Source organism: Syngnathus leptorhynchus, chromosome 21 (genome assembly GCF_054491065.1).
Source record: "Syngnathus leptorhynchus isolate UIUO chromosome 21, UIUO_Slep, whole genome shotgun sequence".
Classification (NCBI taxonomy): domain Eukaryota; kingdom Metazoa; phylum Chordata; class Actinopteri; order Syngnathiformes; family Syngnathidae; genus Syngnathus; species Syngnathus leptorhynchus.
The window spans coordinates 6,892,817-6,907,700 of record NC_141215.1 but is presented as its reverse complement, the minus strand read 5'-3'; the positions used below and the strand labels follow the sequence as shown (position 1 = coordinate 6,907,700).

General features: G+C 49.9%; 1 protein-coding gene across 6 annotated transcripts in view; it reads right to left on the bottom strand.

The window, feature by feature from the left end:
• magi2a (membrane associated guanylate kinase, WW and PDZ domain containing 2a) overlaps nt 1-14,884 on the bottom strand; it is a 36,545-nt gene that overhangs the window by 18,884 nt on the left and 2,777 nt on the right. For all 6 annotated transcript variants that reach the window (XM_085901916.1, XM_085901917.1, XM_085901918.1 and 3 more), the window contains exon 2: nt 8,342-8,458. In XM_085901916.1, the coding sequence (XP_085758042.1) occupies nt 8,342-8,458 (117 nt within the window). The remainder of the gene's footprint in view (nt 1-8,341; nt 8,459-14,884) is intronic.

The following is a 14,884-nucleotide window of genomic DNA, read 5'->3' as shown; positions in this document are numbered from 1 at the left end:
AGCGGCCGATGAGAGCTTGATGGAGCGTTTTTTTTTTTTTTTTTTGGGTCCCCTTTTCCCACGACACAATAGCTTCCCAAAGTAGCGATTTGGCCAAAGTGGTTGAAAATGAGAGCGAGCTGGCAGGTAAACATTGCGCTTGTCATTTCAATGCCATACATTAGCAAGCCATTCATTGGCGACTTTGGAACTGCCTTTTATCGCCGTGACATCTAACGTCGGACGAAAACAACATTTCAGATGGGCTGCGCAGCAATGTCATTGACGTAGCATTTAAGAGAATGAATGAATCAAGAAGGAAGCTAACGTCGGATACAGATCGCGAAACAAACAGATATCTACCATACGCTGGCCTCGTTAGCTAGCTAGCGCTACTGTACAGAAACAGATACCGAACCTCTTGGTTAGCTAGTCAGCTAGCTAGCGCCAGTGTACAGATACTGGACCTCCAACTACTCGTAGCACTTTCACAAGCTTTTCGCCGATGACCTACAATTTGGAAACATGATAAACACGCCGCTCGTCAAGCATCCTGAAGGTTTTTCCTGGAGAGTACCACGCCGAGGCCAGTTGATTTTCACTTCAAAAAGACTCTGACGAGTCCGCCGGCGAGTCGGCGCCTCCAACTGTTGATTTGACACATGACTGTTGGCAGAGCCGCCGGACCTTGGCGAGGAGGACGGGCGGCACGTCACGGCGCTGTGTGCAAACACGTCGCTGATGAATCACCCGACACTACGCAGAGAGGTGAGACGCCACTAGGGGTCACTGTCTGACAGGCAAGGCAGAGTCCTTGAAAGTTGCAGTCATCAAAATTCGGTCGTTAGACTTTTTGACTCTCATGGTTCGGCCTTTGGCCTCTTTCCGAAGAAGTTTTGACTCACTGGGCTTTTTTCTTCCCCGACCACCGACGGCTAGGGAGTACTGATCTGGAAGACGCCATCGATTGTTTCGACCTCAGCTAGGGGATGTTTTCCACAACTTGGACTTCGAAGAATAAAAGCTTCAGGTTCAGCCCGCTCATTGATTTGCCTTCAAAGGTCCTTCTAAACATTCCCTAAAAGAAGACAAAGCGCTGACGTTGCACTTTTCAAAAGAAGAAACCGACCGAGCGTGGACATCGGTTCCGCACTCCTGTTCCTCCTTTCGACCGCAAACCGGTTGGGGCTGAATTAACGGCGTGCCTCCAAAGAGCCGATTATGCGCCGATTCCTCGGCGTTGCTAACATTAGAGACGACGGGATATTATACGGCGCGCCGCTTGCCGCTGACAAAGTGCCTCGACCGACGGCGTATAAAACAAGGTTTGATCTGAAAGCGGCGAGACACAAAGCAGACTGAGGACAATTTTCATGGCGCGCTGCCTTTTATTTGTCTCCAGGCGGGCGGCGCATAAACACTCCGCCGGAGGACCCGGTGGTCCAAACAAACCTTGAAACATTGCTGCCATTCAAACGGATGCTTCACTCCAGCACCAGACGAGAGGAAAGCGGCGCTTTCGCGCTATGAAGTCCAAGTAAACATGGTAAATCAACAACTAAAAAATCTCAGGATTCCCTTAGAGGCAAGGCGACTCATCTGTCCTAAATTGACATTGAAGGCGGACATGAGCACGGATTTGAAAGCCGGCAAGTTGTGACCATTTGATTTTGCGGCTTGGCTTTAAACGTCCCGACGTCTCAATTATTTACAAGCGTGGAAAAAACACGCTTTGCCTTGATGCGATTGGGATCCTTGATCATTTCCTTTCAACTAAGGCGCAAAATACTCCGGCAAGGAAAAATATCTACTAAGAGGACTTGATGAGAGGAAGGAGAGAGGAAAAAAAAAAAAAAAAGAGACAATATGACCCCAAAAAGTTGCAATTAAGCTACAAAGTATTGGAAAGTACATTGCAAAGAAAAGAAAGAAAAAAATTCAGTCCACTGGACATTTCCATTCCAGTTGAAATCAAATTGCGCTTTGTTGACATCAAAAACATGACGACTAGCTGCGCCGTTAGCAAGTCGCTAAATGCCATTGCTAAATGCAGGTTTGAATCGCCTTTAACAGCAACGCGGGCGAGCAACATCGCGGCCGTCCGTCCGTCTCCATGGCGATGCAAAATAAAGCTAAGCCGCAGAGGAAATTCGAGTGGCGGCGAGGACGAGAACCGCGCGGAGAAGGGTGAGTCGGAAATCCTCTGGGAGAGGCGTGAAGGAACATAGTGTCAGGAAGCGACCGCCACCGAATACTAATGTCAGCCGGCAAGAGGGTTGGGGGGGGGGGGGGGGGGGGGGCGATTTTACCGCCGCATTTCACTTTTGTCAACAGCGGGCTCGGCATCAAGTGAGAAAATCGCCTTTGAGCACAAATGTCAAAAGGAAGCAACGGTGACATTCAAGCCAATTGGGCCCGAGTGTCGGACGGCGGCAGAGAAAAGCACACGGCGGGGTCAATGACGGGAAAAAGAAAAAAACCTCCGCGCATTTGTTACGAAAGAAAACGATCTTTACGCTTGCCAACTCAAGCAAAGACATTTACCTCGAGCGTCACCGTCACAAAGACAAAACTATTTGCAGTCAAGTCTTCTTTTCTCTACTTTTTAGTTTGAAACCGGTGTTTTGGTGAAATGCCTTTGATGGCCAAATGAATTGCTTGACTCGGCAGCCCGCTTTGCATTTTGCTGAAAATGTCAACATTCATGAGCAGGGAGTTCAAACAAAACCCCCCTATTGTGTGCCGCCGCCTTCTTCTTCCAGGGCTCAAGAATGTCAACATTCTGCCCAACGCCATCCCAGGACAGAGCGCAACCTCGCAAAGTCACCGGGCTGAGAAACTTTCTGTTCAGTCCAAAATCTTCCATTTTGGTGGCTACCAGAAAGTTCTTTTGATTGTAATCGCACCGGAGTCACAAATTTCCCGTCTTGACAGAACCTGAATCTTTTCATAGGCGGAGGAATGATTGTGATTATTGCACCAACAGCCTTGACCTATTTGCTTCGTCCGTTCTAAAAATAACCTTTGGACGGGGGTGCGAGCGAGATGACGACGATTTGGGGGATTTTCATCTTAGTAGCGACACCACTGGATCGCAGCCTCGATAACGGACGGATGGCGTCTATGGAGTCTGTGGCCCGAATCTCATCCTCTTAATTTGCCAGCTGCAGGCCTTTCCTTACACTCCGGTGAGATCTGACGAGTCAAATGTCCGGAGGACCCAAATGAACCGGGTTGAGTCATGCGGCGAGCCGGAGCGTTATGGCCGATCAGAATCGGGCCCGAGTCTACCCGAGCTGTCCGTCTCTCTTGTAAGCGTGAATTATAAATATGCCCCGCAGTTAAACACAGCGTACACAACACACGCTTGGGTTCAGGTATGCTTACGCTGCACGCCGCCGCAGGCTATGCGCTAACTGGTCGGGACCACGGCTTGCCAGTTCTATCCTTTTTTTGTTTGTTTTGTGTTTTTGATCAAGAAAATTTGCACTCTGAATACATTTATGTACAAAAATAGTATCTGTGGGTCGGGGGCGTGGCCTAATAAATGAGCCACTACGTCGTTGTTGCCAATAAGTTCAAATAATGAATGAAAACTTTTGTTGCTGTTTATGTTGTAGCGTACAAGGACGACGCAGACTTTCCGCCGCCGAGCACATCAAAACCACTTTGAAAGGCTTTCAGGTTCGGCAAAGTCACACGGCTTGCAGAGGGGGAAAAAAAAAAAAAAAAAAAAAGCCTGCAGGCACTTATTGATGATTCAAAAGCCTTGAGGTTCAAAACAAAACTCTCTTGGCCACACAAATAGCAAGGAGCAGCCACTTTGCTGAATGAGAACAGCGGGTATTGTTGCTGGCTTCCGCCAAGAGGCGCTAACGATAATCCCATTCATCGGCATAATTGCCTCCTGATTGGCTCTCGTCAATTCCCCGCAGATGTCATCGTGCGGAGATGACGGCTTGTCTCGAATCTCACCCGCGCTTGCGTTTGTAGCGTCGGGTTTTAATCCTTAGCTCAAATGAAGCCAAATACCATGGGTCGAAGCTAATTCTGACTTTCAAGCCAGAATTCTGATTTTAATGTGGGAATTCTGACTTTCTTCTCACAATTCTGACTTTAAAGTCAGAATTGTGAGAAATTCCTGTCACCCCCCCCTTTTTTTTTTTCTTCACTGACCCTAATCCGTAGAGTCGTAAATTCCTCAAGCAGAAAAAAAGACAATTTCTTCGAAAATATGGATTTTCCTTCTTTTCAAATGACAACAGCTGGCAAGACGAGACGACTCCCGCTACTGTATACGGCACGACGTCGGCGTCTTTTGAAGATGAGCTGAAACTTTAATCAGCCCCACGGGAGCCCGGCTGAAACGCAGGCGGGTTAGGATCTAAATATCCAAGAGAGCTCGTGTTACGCAACGCATCGCCGATGACTAGCGTGATCGATCTCTACATGCTAACTGACATAGCAATGGAAAATTTCATTAGCGGCTTGGTCAAACACATTGGCGGCCCCGACAGCCGCACTTCTCCAAGAAGTAGAGCGCGGCGCATACAAAGATTTCAATCTCGCAAGATAAATAATTGCTTGGATATTCTGAGGCTAGGACGGAGCAAATCAGGCCAAAGCGGCTGGGAGGTTGTTTTTTTTTTTTTCTTTTCCCGACGTTGCGGGCGTCCGTCGTCGACACTCCGAGCACGATTTGAGACTGAAAGTGTTTTCCTGCCCAAACAAGCTGCTGCGGAAGCCCAAAAAACAAAATGAAGTTAGCAAAGAAGATGGCGGTGACCTTTTCGATGGGGCCGCGATGACAATTGAAACAACCGGAAAGAATGTTTTGTAAATTCATCTGATCAAATTGTTTCTTCAGCCACTTTTGAGGATGGAAAGGGCTTTGCCAAACCGCTTTACCGCCAATTCCTCACGGAGCGTCGGTAATTAACATGGCCAACGCTGCTAAGCCGATACAAGTGTGACAGTGAGGCCGCCTCCGAGGACCGGGACCCCGGGGAGCCTCCTTCTTTCTTGGACCGTGGTGTGTCATTCCCAAGCACCGGGAGGAGGCGGCTGATGTTTTATTTCATTCTTAGCGCTTTGGAAAGGAAAAAAAAAATAATAATAATCCCACCATCAATCAGAACAAGCACTTGAAATTCACCGCAAACGCTATTTTCATCCGCCCTTGTGGCCCCTGAAACGCAATTCCGACGCTACCGATAAATAAATCATCTCTCATGGATGAGACCGAGCAGGAAATCAGTTTGCCTTTTGACAAAATGGATGCTAAACATGCAAGGCTTCCTCCAATTAGAAGTGAGATATGGGTCAGAAATACAATTAAGGTGTTTACACGACAGCTCGTGTAATTACTATGCTCCCAATGACTAATTATATCCCTGTTAACGGAGCGCGTATAAATATAGAAGCGTGTGTGTGTGTGTGTGTGAGAACACTTCAGAGGGAGGGACTGTTGGCCAGAATCAAAACGCCCTTTTGGGTAAAAGAGTCCAGTCTCTGGCCATGAATATTAAAGCCGGCGCTCGTCGGCTGGTCCTCGGAAGCTGCTCTGTGGAGCGCATCAAGCATCTCGCTCTGTCCTCTCCGCTCCGCTCGCGACGACGCACCAGCCAGAATTTTAGAGAAAGCCCTCCTAGACGGGCCATCCAAAACTGTCACGACTGGGCTCCAGTCCAGAATGGCACATATGGAAGTTCATTAAACATTCCCGTGAGGTACTGGCAGCTTTGCGACGCCGAGTTTGGCCTCATTTAGGGTGAATCGTTAGGAGAAAAGCTACAATGCTAATTGCTAACAATTGGATCGCTAGTCCAGATTTTCCCGAAAAACGACCCCGATTTTTTCAATTCAATTTTTCTCAGAAATGATCTTGAAGAAGGATAATCGGAGCGACTGCAGTGGCCAGACGTCCGGAAAGAGGGCCGACTGCCGATTGACACGATTTCGTCCGGAGCGATTGGCGAGATCCTAACCGCCTCCTCGCAGCCGTTGACGGACGGGTAATTTCCGAAAAGGTCAGCAACCGAACTCCGTGCTTTGTGTTTACAGGGACGTTGCCGTTAATTGCTTTCCACTCCACCTTATTTGGGTCCCAAAGTGCGAAGACGCCGGACTGACAGGTAAAGGGGGGGGGGGGGGGGGGGCGACTGTGGAGGAGAAGGGGGGGGGAAAAAGATGTGAGTTTTAGCAGCCGAGCCTTTGACGCAGGCGGGGAGAGGAAAAGGGTTGCCATGGAAACCGGCGCCATGCCTCCAATGAGCGAGAGAAGAGAAAGGGGACAGATTAAATGCATGACAGAAATTGAGCTTTTGATTAAAGGCATCTTTATGATCCCAATAACCCTTTGTTGCATCCATAAATATCATTTGTCACTTAAGGTTCCAGGATTGCTCCACCAAATGGGGCGGGGGCTGTTAGCCTTCTTACTATCCCACTAATTATTTGATTTGCTATCAAAACTAAACAAAGAAGGCCACGGGCAAAACTGTTGCGGTCGGTTTGTCACGAAGGGAGCGGCGAAAAAGGCAACGCGTGTGTTTCTCTCTTCTCGCCCGCCCGTCCGCCGCCAGACTCGACGCTGATCAAACCGATAACGTGCGCGTGGACAGATGGAACATACGCTCCATCTCATTAGGAAACAGTCTCGCTAGCCCGGCTATCAAAACAAACTCACAAAGAGAATCAAACCATGCGTTAACTCGCATTCCAACCCGTAAAACGAGATTGTTAAAAGTATTGGGACGCCACCCCCCCAATTCAATTGCTTGGGGCTAAGAAAGATCAGACTCATATCTTGAGAGATTCGTCGGGATCCGTGTGACATTTAAAAGTTCTCTTATTTGTTTGCTGCAGCAAAAAAAAAAAATCAACAGACGTATGCAATCGGCCTCTGACGTGACTTTTGCTCTCAAGTCCACAAGTCGCACCCCCCGCTGTCTATCGCTTACATCAAATCTCGGCGAATTACTCAACGATAGGCCCGATTTCACAACGGCTCGGGCTATTAACGCTCTGACCTTGGATTTCAACCAGGCAATTTGTCTAAAGCGCAGGCCCCGGGCTTACCCCCCCCCCCTTCCCAGCTACTCACTCAGTCCAAGTTGCTCTATTAGTATGTGAAGCTGCGAATCTCTTGCCTGTCAGCCAACTCCCCCCCCCCCCCTTAAAAAAAAAACCCCGTCTCTACTTTCCACTCAATGTTGAAATTGCGCGCTTCAGATGGTTGCCCGATGATTATTCTCTTTCAAGCCTGGAGGTTTATCTCACACATCTCATCAACAGGAGTCCGTTTGGAGATAAGCGTCGTCTAATGTTATCTTTTTCATCGCCACCGACGACAAGTCGCAAAAAAGTGGCGCTGACGGATGATTTTTGCCCGTAGCAAACATTTGGCGCCAGCTTGGCAAGCGATACGATTTGCCAGCTTTGTCATTAATCTCCGATAGCAAAAATACAGACAACACGCAAAGGAATGGAAAAGGGAGGGCTAAACCTCAAATCCGCTTTTCAATTCCCCAGAGCTGTTACCATTAGACAAAAGAGTGACAACAAAGCATGGGAGATATCAAATACCAAGATGGGCTACGTCCAGTTTCTTCATTTGGAAGCACAAGTGCATTTGGGTCATGCTTTGATGCCAAAGCTATTATGAAGAGAGCCGCCGTCCATTTTCTCCTCGACTTTTTGCGCCGTCGGAGTCGAACATGATATTCCAAATTGCAGAAAAGCAATTGGCATCAATTTGCTCGCGCTACGCAACCTCCTCTCTTGCGTGCGTGCGTCCGTCCGTCCCTCCCTCCCTCCATCCATCCCATTGTGGAGCAACGTCTCATTAGGGCGCTGTTTAAGCAGCCTTTTTGCCGTGCGCTCCATTGACTTATTGTCTCGCTCTCCCTGTATTTGTCCTCCAATTTGTTCTTCCGGGGAAATGATGCTTCCTCCGCAAACAAAAAAAGGATCTGGCTTCCTGGCGTTGCGAGGGAACGCCGACCGTCGGCCTTAATGCCACGGACGAGCTGCAACCGTCGAGCCCCTTCAAGAGGGAACGCATCAAATCCGAACTTTTCATTTCCACCACTAAACCGTCGACTCGCCGTGCAGCTAATGCGGCAAATTAGCGCCAGACAGAAGCTTGAGATTCCAGAGTCCAAATCAACCCTCGGGCGACCTCCCCGCCACTTCAGACTTGAACAGACACCCAATAAAAGGTGCAGCTCAGCAGACACTAGCTTTTGGGAGTTTCAACAAAATAATGCACGGCTGACCTTTGAGCACGTGTTGGCCAAGAAACATGACAACTCTGGAGACTTTTCGGGCTTCAAAAAACAGAGTTAAAAAATGGACTCACAGGGAATGGTGCGCAGGTAGAGGTTGTCCCGGATGATCTGCTGCAGCTCGTGGTCCACCGAGCCTTTCTGGAAGCGCAGGTTGAGGTAGCGGCACAGGTCCTTGTTGATCACGCCGCCTGGCACATCAACACAATCACATGGTGGTGAAAAGTCGAAATATTACAGTGGCCCCAAAATGGCCGCCAAAGGTGACTAGGGCGACTCTTCTGCTCTGTTGTCCGATAAACGATAGCCAACTTTCAGAGGTGCTAATTGGAGCACGTGCAGCCAGAACCTCGGCGTATAAATCACCCGCCGAGCCCAACGCGTCCCCACCGCGAGTTCCGTGAATGGATTTTTGCAAGGAACCGGTTCATCTCGCTGGCTCAGCATGCGGGAAAAAAAATAAAGTGAAGGTGGTGGGCGATAGAAGAATGAAGGTAGGGGATTAGAGAGATGGAAGGCCACAGCAAATCCCAAAGGGGGAGCCGAGAGGAAGAAGATAGGGGAGGGGGCGCTAAAACAAGCATCAACTTGACCCCTCTTGGGTTCCCCTGACAAATACGACATCCATCTTCCCTGCCACGCAGCCGTATAATCACATTTAAAATGAAGAAGGAGGGGGGGGGGGGGGGGGGCGTGCGTGACTGACGTGACTTGTGGGATTCCGCAAGGCAAGTCTCGACGCAAATACAACCAATCTTCAGACGGCCCCATCTTCTTCACCACGACATCCACGGTGAGCAAAAAAAAATATAGATATTCTTCCGAGTAACCTAGTTGGGAAGTTTCCATTCATATTGAGCAGGAAATAATTGCAAGACCGGCGTAGACACGCACACATGCGCTCGTCCGTCAGAGCCCAACTCATTTGCGCCATTCGAATGAATTAAGGAGCGCATCTGCGTCTCGGTCAAAGCCAACGGCACACCGACGACTACATTTGCATTTGCATGAGAAAGACGAGCCGGGGATGCTGAGGGAAAGGGACGACAACAACAACAAAAAGATAATCACACGCACGTTAAGACGACACAGTTAGACAGCACCTCGCTTCCTTCCGTGGTCAGCGTCCTTCTCGCCACAGGTTTCCCATGGCGAGTTATCTCCTCTGGCGGGAAGGCGACGGCGGTTCTCTCCCGCTGGGATTCGCCCGTCACCCAACTCAATCTCCGCTCGCTGCAATGGAGTCGCGAGGACCGGAACGCCCCCCCCCCCCCTTCCCCTGCCCGCCTCGCACCAGCTCACTCTGCCTTGTATGCCTTGGCTCCACAAAACGGGAGAGCGTGGAAAAGGAGTGAAGGGGAAGCGGCGAGCAGAGAAAGTGAGGGAGAGCCACCGCTGATGATGCTCCGGCGGCGCAAGACCATCACGCTGGGAGAATCGTCTCCTCCAGCATCCCAGATGCACAAGCGCCCCCTGTCTACCAGCCAGGGTACTACATCGCTTTCTACTGCCTGTCGCGTTGGCATCTTAAGATTCTTTCTGAAGAGCTCCACGGCACCACTACAGAAGGAAAGTGTCCAAAGATAAACGCATCCGAGCCAAACTGGAGACTCCGCGGACACGTTTAGTACAAGTCTCCACGGAGGCTTCGGAATTCGGAGAGAAGCCGAAGGGCAGGATTCCGAGGACGGAGGAACATTTAATTCCACCGCCTTCCATCTTGGCTGGGCTCCTAAAAGCTTAAGGCTATCATTGACACTTGGCCGAAGGGCTTAAAAGCGCATCGGCACCCAAACGTCATCATCGATCGTGGTCAAAACAAGGTCGCGTAAGGGCTTTGCAAAGTCATCTGACATCCTTCCGTCGGGCCTCCCCTTTGGCTCCTTTGGATAATTGGACAAGAAAGATAATCCTCAAAACCGGGATACGACTTTATTCCTCTTATTTGCATGCCATGAATTTAACACGAGCCGAGCAGCGGACAGTTCAGGCATCTCGGCTCCATTTGACATCACAAAATTAGCTGGAAAACAAATCAAGTCTGAATAATAGAGCCATTTAATTTTGAAAAATGAGACAATTATTTTTCCATTTCCAATTTCGAGGACCACCTGCAATACCGCCACGGACCACCAGAGGGCCGCGGACCACCGGTCCACAATCCCTGCTCTGAGCTATAAAAATGAGTGGAGTGTCACCTTAGGGGTCACTCAGGGGTAAAATTTCACTCACCTAACAGGAGGAGGATGGCGAGCGAGTAAAAGTCTCAGCCAGGTATGATGAAGGGCGAGCGCGTCGCAGTGCGGTTGCCGTGGCGACAATAATACTCTTATCGCGGTGAAGCCGGACGAGCGGCTATAAAAAAGGCGCCGCTCCCCGGGTGGTCATCGCGGGAAAAGATGCTTAGGATGCGCCGCGTTCAATGTTATCCCACGGTAGCAATTTGCTAGCGCAACTTGGCAATGTCACTGAAGTGAGCGATGCAGAAAAAGCACACTTCCAGATCCTTTGCTAATGTTGTGCCCAAGCTGCCACCGCGACCACGCTCACTTCTCATTATGATCTCGCTGCGGGGCCTTTTTTTAATTGAACTCATCCAGCCAAAGCTCGGCAGCGCCGCAGTCTACTGTGCCGACAACGGAAGTGAAGCGAGTTTCCCCGCTCCCTGTCTTGTTTTGATGCCATTCAGCGTCGAGAAGTCGAGCTTTGTTTCTCAATGCTGAGAGAAATAATCATCAAGCTAGACTGAATTTTCACAGGTCAGCACGAGCTGGCCACACTCAAAACTCGACGGTTCCAGTCGAGCCTTGAAGGCGAGTGACAAAACAATCAAATCAAAAACCCCATTCCCAATTGGATCTGGCAGCCCGACTCCAAATCACGGCAAAGTCTCAAGTGGCAGGACGGACCAGTGACTCGTCTCGACTGTGTTTGCGCCACAGGCGGCGGACGGGCGCATCATTAGACGCTCGCTATCTAGGACGGAGAGGTCACAAAAAGGCTGACAAATGAGACTGATAACAATTTGTACTACAACTCAAATGGTTGAAAAAGTTGCAAGTGGACCATTGACTCATACAAAGTAGCGTTGGCAGACACGATGATCACTATGGCGTCACAATGCAGCATTCAAACAAGTTACACATCACCTGGCATCTTTTGTTGCCGGGACAAAAGGCATTTCCGCCTCTTTCCTGCGCAAAGACACAAAGTCGGTATCGGAAATCGACATCTAAACAGGGCTGCTCCATTTCGCCGGTAATGACTGTGCAGAGCGTCACATTGATTTCCCCCCCCCACCCACCTCACGAGCCAGAAGAGGCTAATTATCGTGTCACCGGCTTCGTGCATTGAGGAATTCCCAAAACAAATAAGTCGTCCAAAATGATACAATATGGATTCGAGCGAAGGACAAACACACAGATATATTTTAAAGTCAACTTTTTAGGTCCTGGGACAAATTCTTTTTTTTCCTCGGGCCTAACACCGATCAAACGTGTCGACGATAAATCAAGAAGGAGGAGATGACTCATTATTTTTGCTGAGCGCCTAATTTACACTTTGACAACCGTTCCAGTAGTTCGAAGATGCAAAGTTACTTGGACAGCTCCGGCAAAAAAAAAAAAAAAAAGCGGCTTACTTTGCCAGGCCTCCCGTCACCCCCAGATGCCCCGTAGCCAAGCGGGAAGACGCAGCGTGACGCGCAATTGAGCGCGGCGCCCTCCCAACGCTCCACTTGTACACCGCGCTCAGCTCAGCTCAGCTCAGCTCAGCGCAATCAGTCCATCAACATCACTGTCAGAGCCAAGGCGGTAGAAATGCAGCCCAACGTGCGTCAGACCACTCCTTCGTGATTCACGCCCAGTCGGATATTGATGCTATCTATGCTAGCGACGTCGCTCGTCCACTAGCAAGCAGAAAAAAGTTGTGCAGATTTGAAATGGGAGTTCTTCCGCATCAAGTAGGCCACCACGTCGTGGCTACTTTCAAAGCCTAACCCGATTTGAAAACGTGCGCGCTATTATTCAAATATTGATGGCGCGGTGAGAGCTTTTTCTTTTTTTCTTTTTGCAATTCGGCTGCAGAAACTATTCCTCTTTACTACCGTGCTCCATTTTCAGGTGGAAGCTATTTTTGCACACAAGTGCGAGCTTGTGCGACACGAAAGTGTGTGTGTACGTTTGTGTGTGTGTGCGTGTGTCTCAAATGTAGTAGTTGTATATGCAGTTAATCGATCGCCGGGAATGCAGAAATTGATCAAGCAGGGTGTTAACGAGGTAAAGCAACGTATTGTTGGCACCTCGGTTTTCGCGCCTCTTCAACTCCACAAAATCAAAAAAACACACGTCACATGTGTCCAAGCAAAACGTGTCCAAGCTTCCTTCCGTCAAGGTGCCGCGGCGTATTCCCCGTAGCGGAACAATGACAAACAATCTCTGTGAATATAAAGCGCTCGTTTGTGGACTAATTGAGCCGTTGCCTCCAAACGCGCTGGCGAGCAATTAGGATACAGATGTCGCACAAGCGGCGGGCAAACACTCGCCTCGGGTAATTGGAGCCGACAGGTTGGACTCCGAGGGTGAGCGTAGGCCGGCGAGCTGAGACCGGCGACGGCCAAATAACTCACTTTTATGGCTGTCAGTCCTTTTCCAGCACAGGCATTTTATATTGGATTGACTATACGGGCCATTTACTTTGAAGGCGGGGAGGGACACCTGTGTCGTTTTGCTCGCAGCCACTGCCGCCGTTTATTTGTCGGGTGGGGCGGCGCTTACATACGTGGACGAGTACGTAAGAGGCGCTGGCTGACATCGACAACCTGAAGTCTATACGGGCCACACAAGATGATGCGGCGGGCCGTATCTGGACCCCCGGGCCTGGAGTTTGCCACCTATGGTCACAAAAACACCATTTGTAGCAGTTCTTTTGGCGGTCGGAACAAAACCAGGAACACATGAACGACTGGCTGCGGGTTTTTTCCCTTGAACTGAAGAAGAAGCCACTTTGGTCGCTTTGAATAATTAAGCCGAGCTAAAAGTAGCGACATTGGCCTGAGAGGAAAGTGCAGCACGTCTTTGCGAGACAAGACGGCGATCATATTGGATGGACTCCGACGATGTCATCACAGCACGCTGGCAGACTAGGTAGGAGTTGGAGCCGCCATGTTGCGCACTTGACTTTCTTAGCGCAATCCCTCTCAGACGTGATTGAGCGCTCTCACCAAAGTCTTTTTAGCCGCCCCTTGGAAGCGAATTAGACGTTTCCACGAGGGCGGGCGGGCGAGCGGGCGAGCGGGCGGACGCCGCCGGCAAGTGGAGGCGCGGCGCTAATAAAACATAATTCGCAGGTTCGCTGGAGAATACGCGGACGGGTCTGCTCCACTTCGACGAGGCTTTGTAACGGAGCCTTCATTACATTTGCCAGACAGGAGGGCTCAACGTTGCAAACTTTACCGTGGACGTGATCCATTCTCGTGTTAAAGGACTAAAGTGATTCATTAGCGCTTTTGCTTCCGTCTCCACATTTATTTGACATCCACGACAAAATCTTATCGGTGAGTCACGTTGGCCAGAGAGACATTTCTTCTCAAATATGGCTGGCCAACCACGAAGGCGTCTCTGCTACTTGTGAAGTCAAGAGGTGACGAGATTGACCCCTCTCGCCCAAATCACCGGTGAGCCTCCACCCCTCGGGTTTCATCATCACACCGAGCGCACATTATGGAAATAAATGGAGATGGTCGACCGCGGCCGGGCCAGGCCAGGCGGATCCAAACAGCGGCTGGCCTCGGGTGGTCTCCGGGGAGCCATTACGCGAGGAGCGCCGCGTGAAATTCCAAGTGTTTGGCCGCCGCCGCTTGGTGAACACATACGGCAAGACGCCCCGAGACAAGACCGTGACGGCTCTCGCTCCAGTGAGGCGCTCGTTATGAATTCAGAGCAGCTCGCCTCCAAATTTCCTGCCGTTTTTCATCATGTCTCATCTGCATCCATAATTCAGAGACAAGCTCTGAAACGAAAACAACTCAACCAGTGACTTCGGCAGCGACACAAAGTAACTTTGCATTGGGCCAACGTGGAGCTCCATTTTCTGCCTCGTGTCAATCTTCTCTTCATCTGGACAGAGCTGCAAGGCCTTAATTGATTTGAGCTAAGGGGAAAATGCGAGGCGGAATGTCAAAAGCCCAAAAGCTATTGTTGCTTTTTTTTTTTTTCTCCCTCCCGGCAAGGTCGCGGCACAGGAAACGAGACGAGGGATGAACGACACTTTCATTTTGAGGCGACGGCCGCTCAGCCAGAATCGATGCCATCGTTCCGCCGTGTTTCACCGCCACGCAAATAAAACAACAAAGGGAAGCGCTGACAAAACACACAAGGATGGGACAGAAGGTGACTTTTGCCGCCGAGCTTATTAATGATTTTAGAACCCGCGGAAGTCTCCTGATGAATCTACTTATCTTAAAGGGGGGCGGGGGCGTAAATCATTCCTTTACGTCCGGAAACCTTTTTAGCGAGGCCATCTGGAGGCCACGGGAGGAAGCATCAGTCAAAGGAGAGCCCCCAAAGTTTTTGTTGTGGAAGTTTGGGGGACGCGGAGAATAAACAACGCACGCTGTG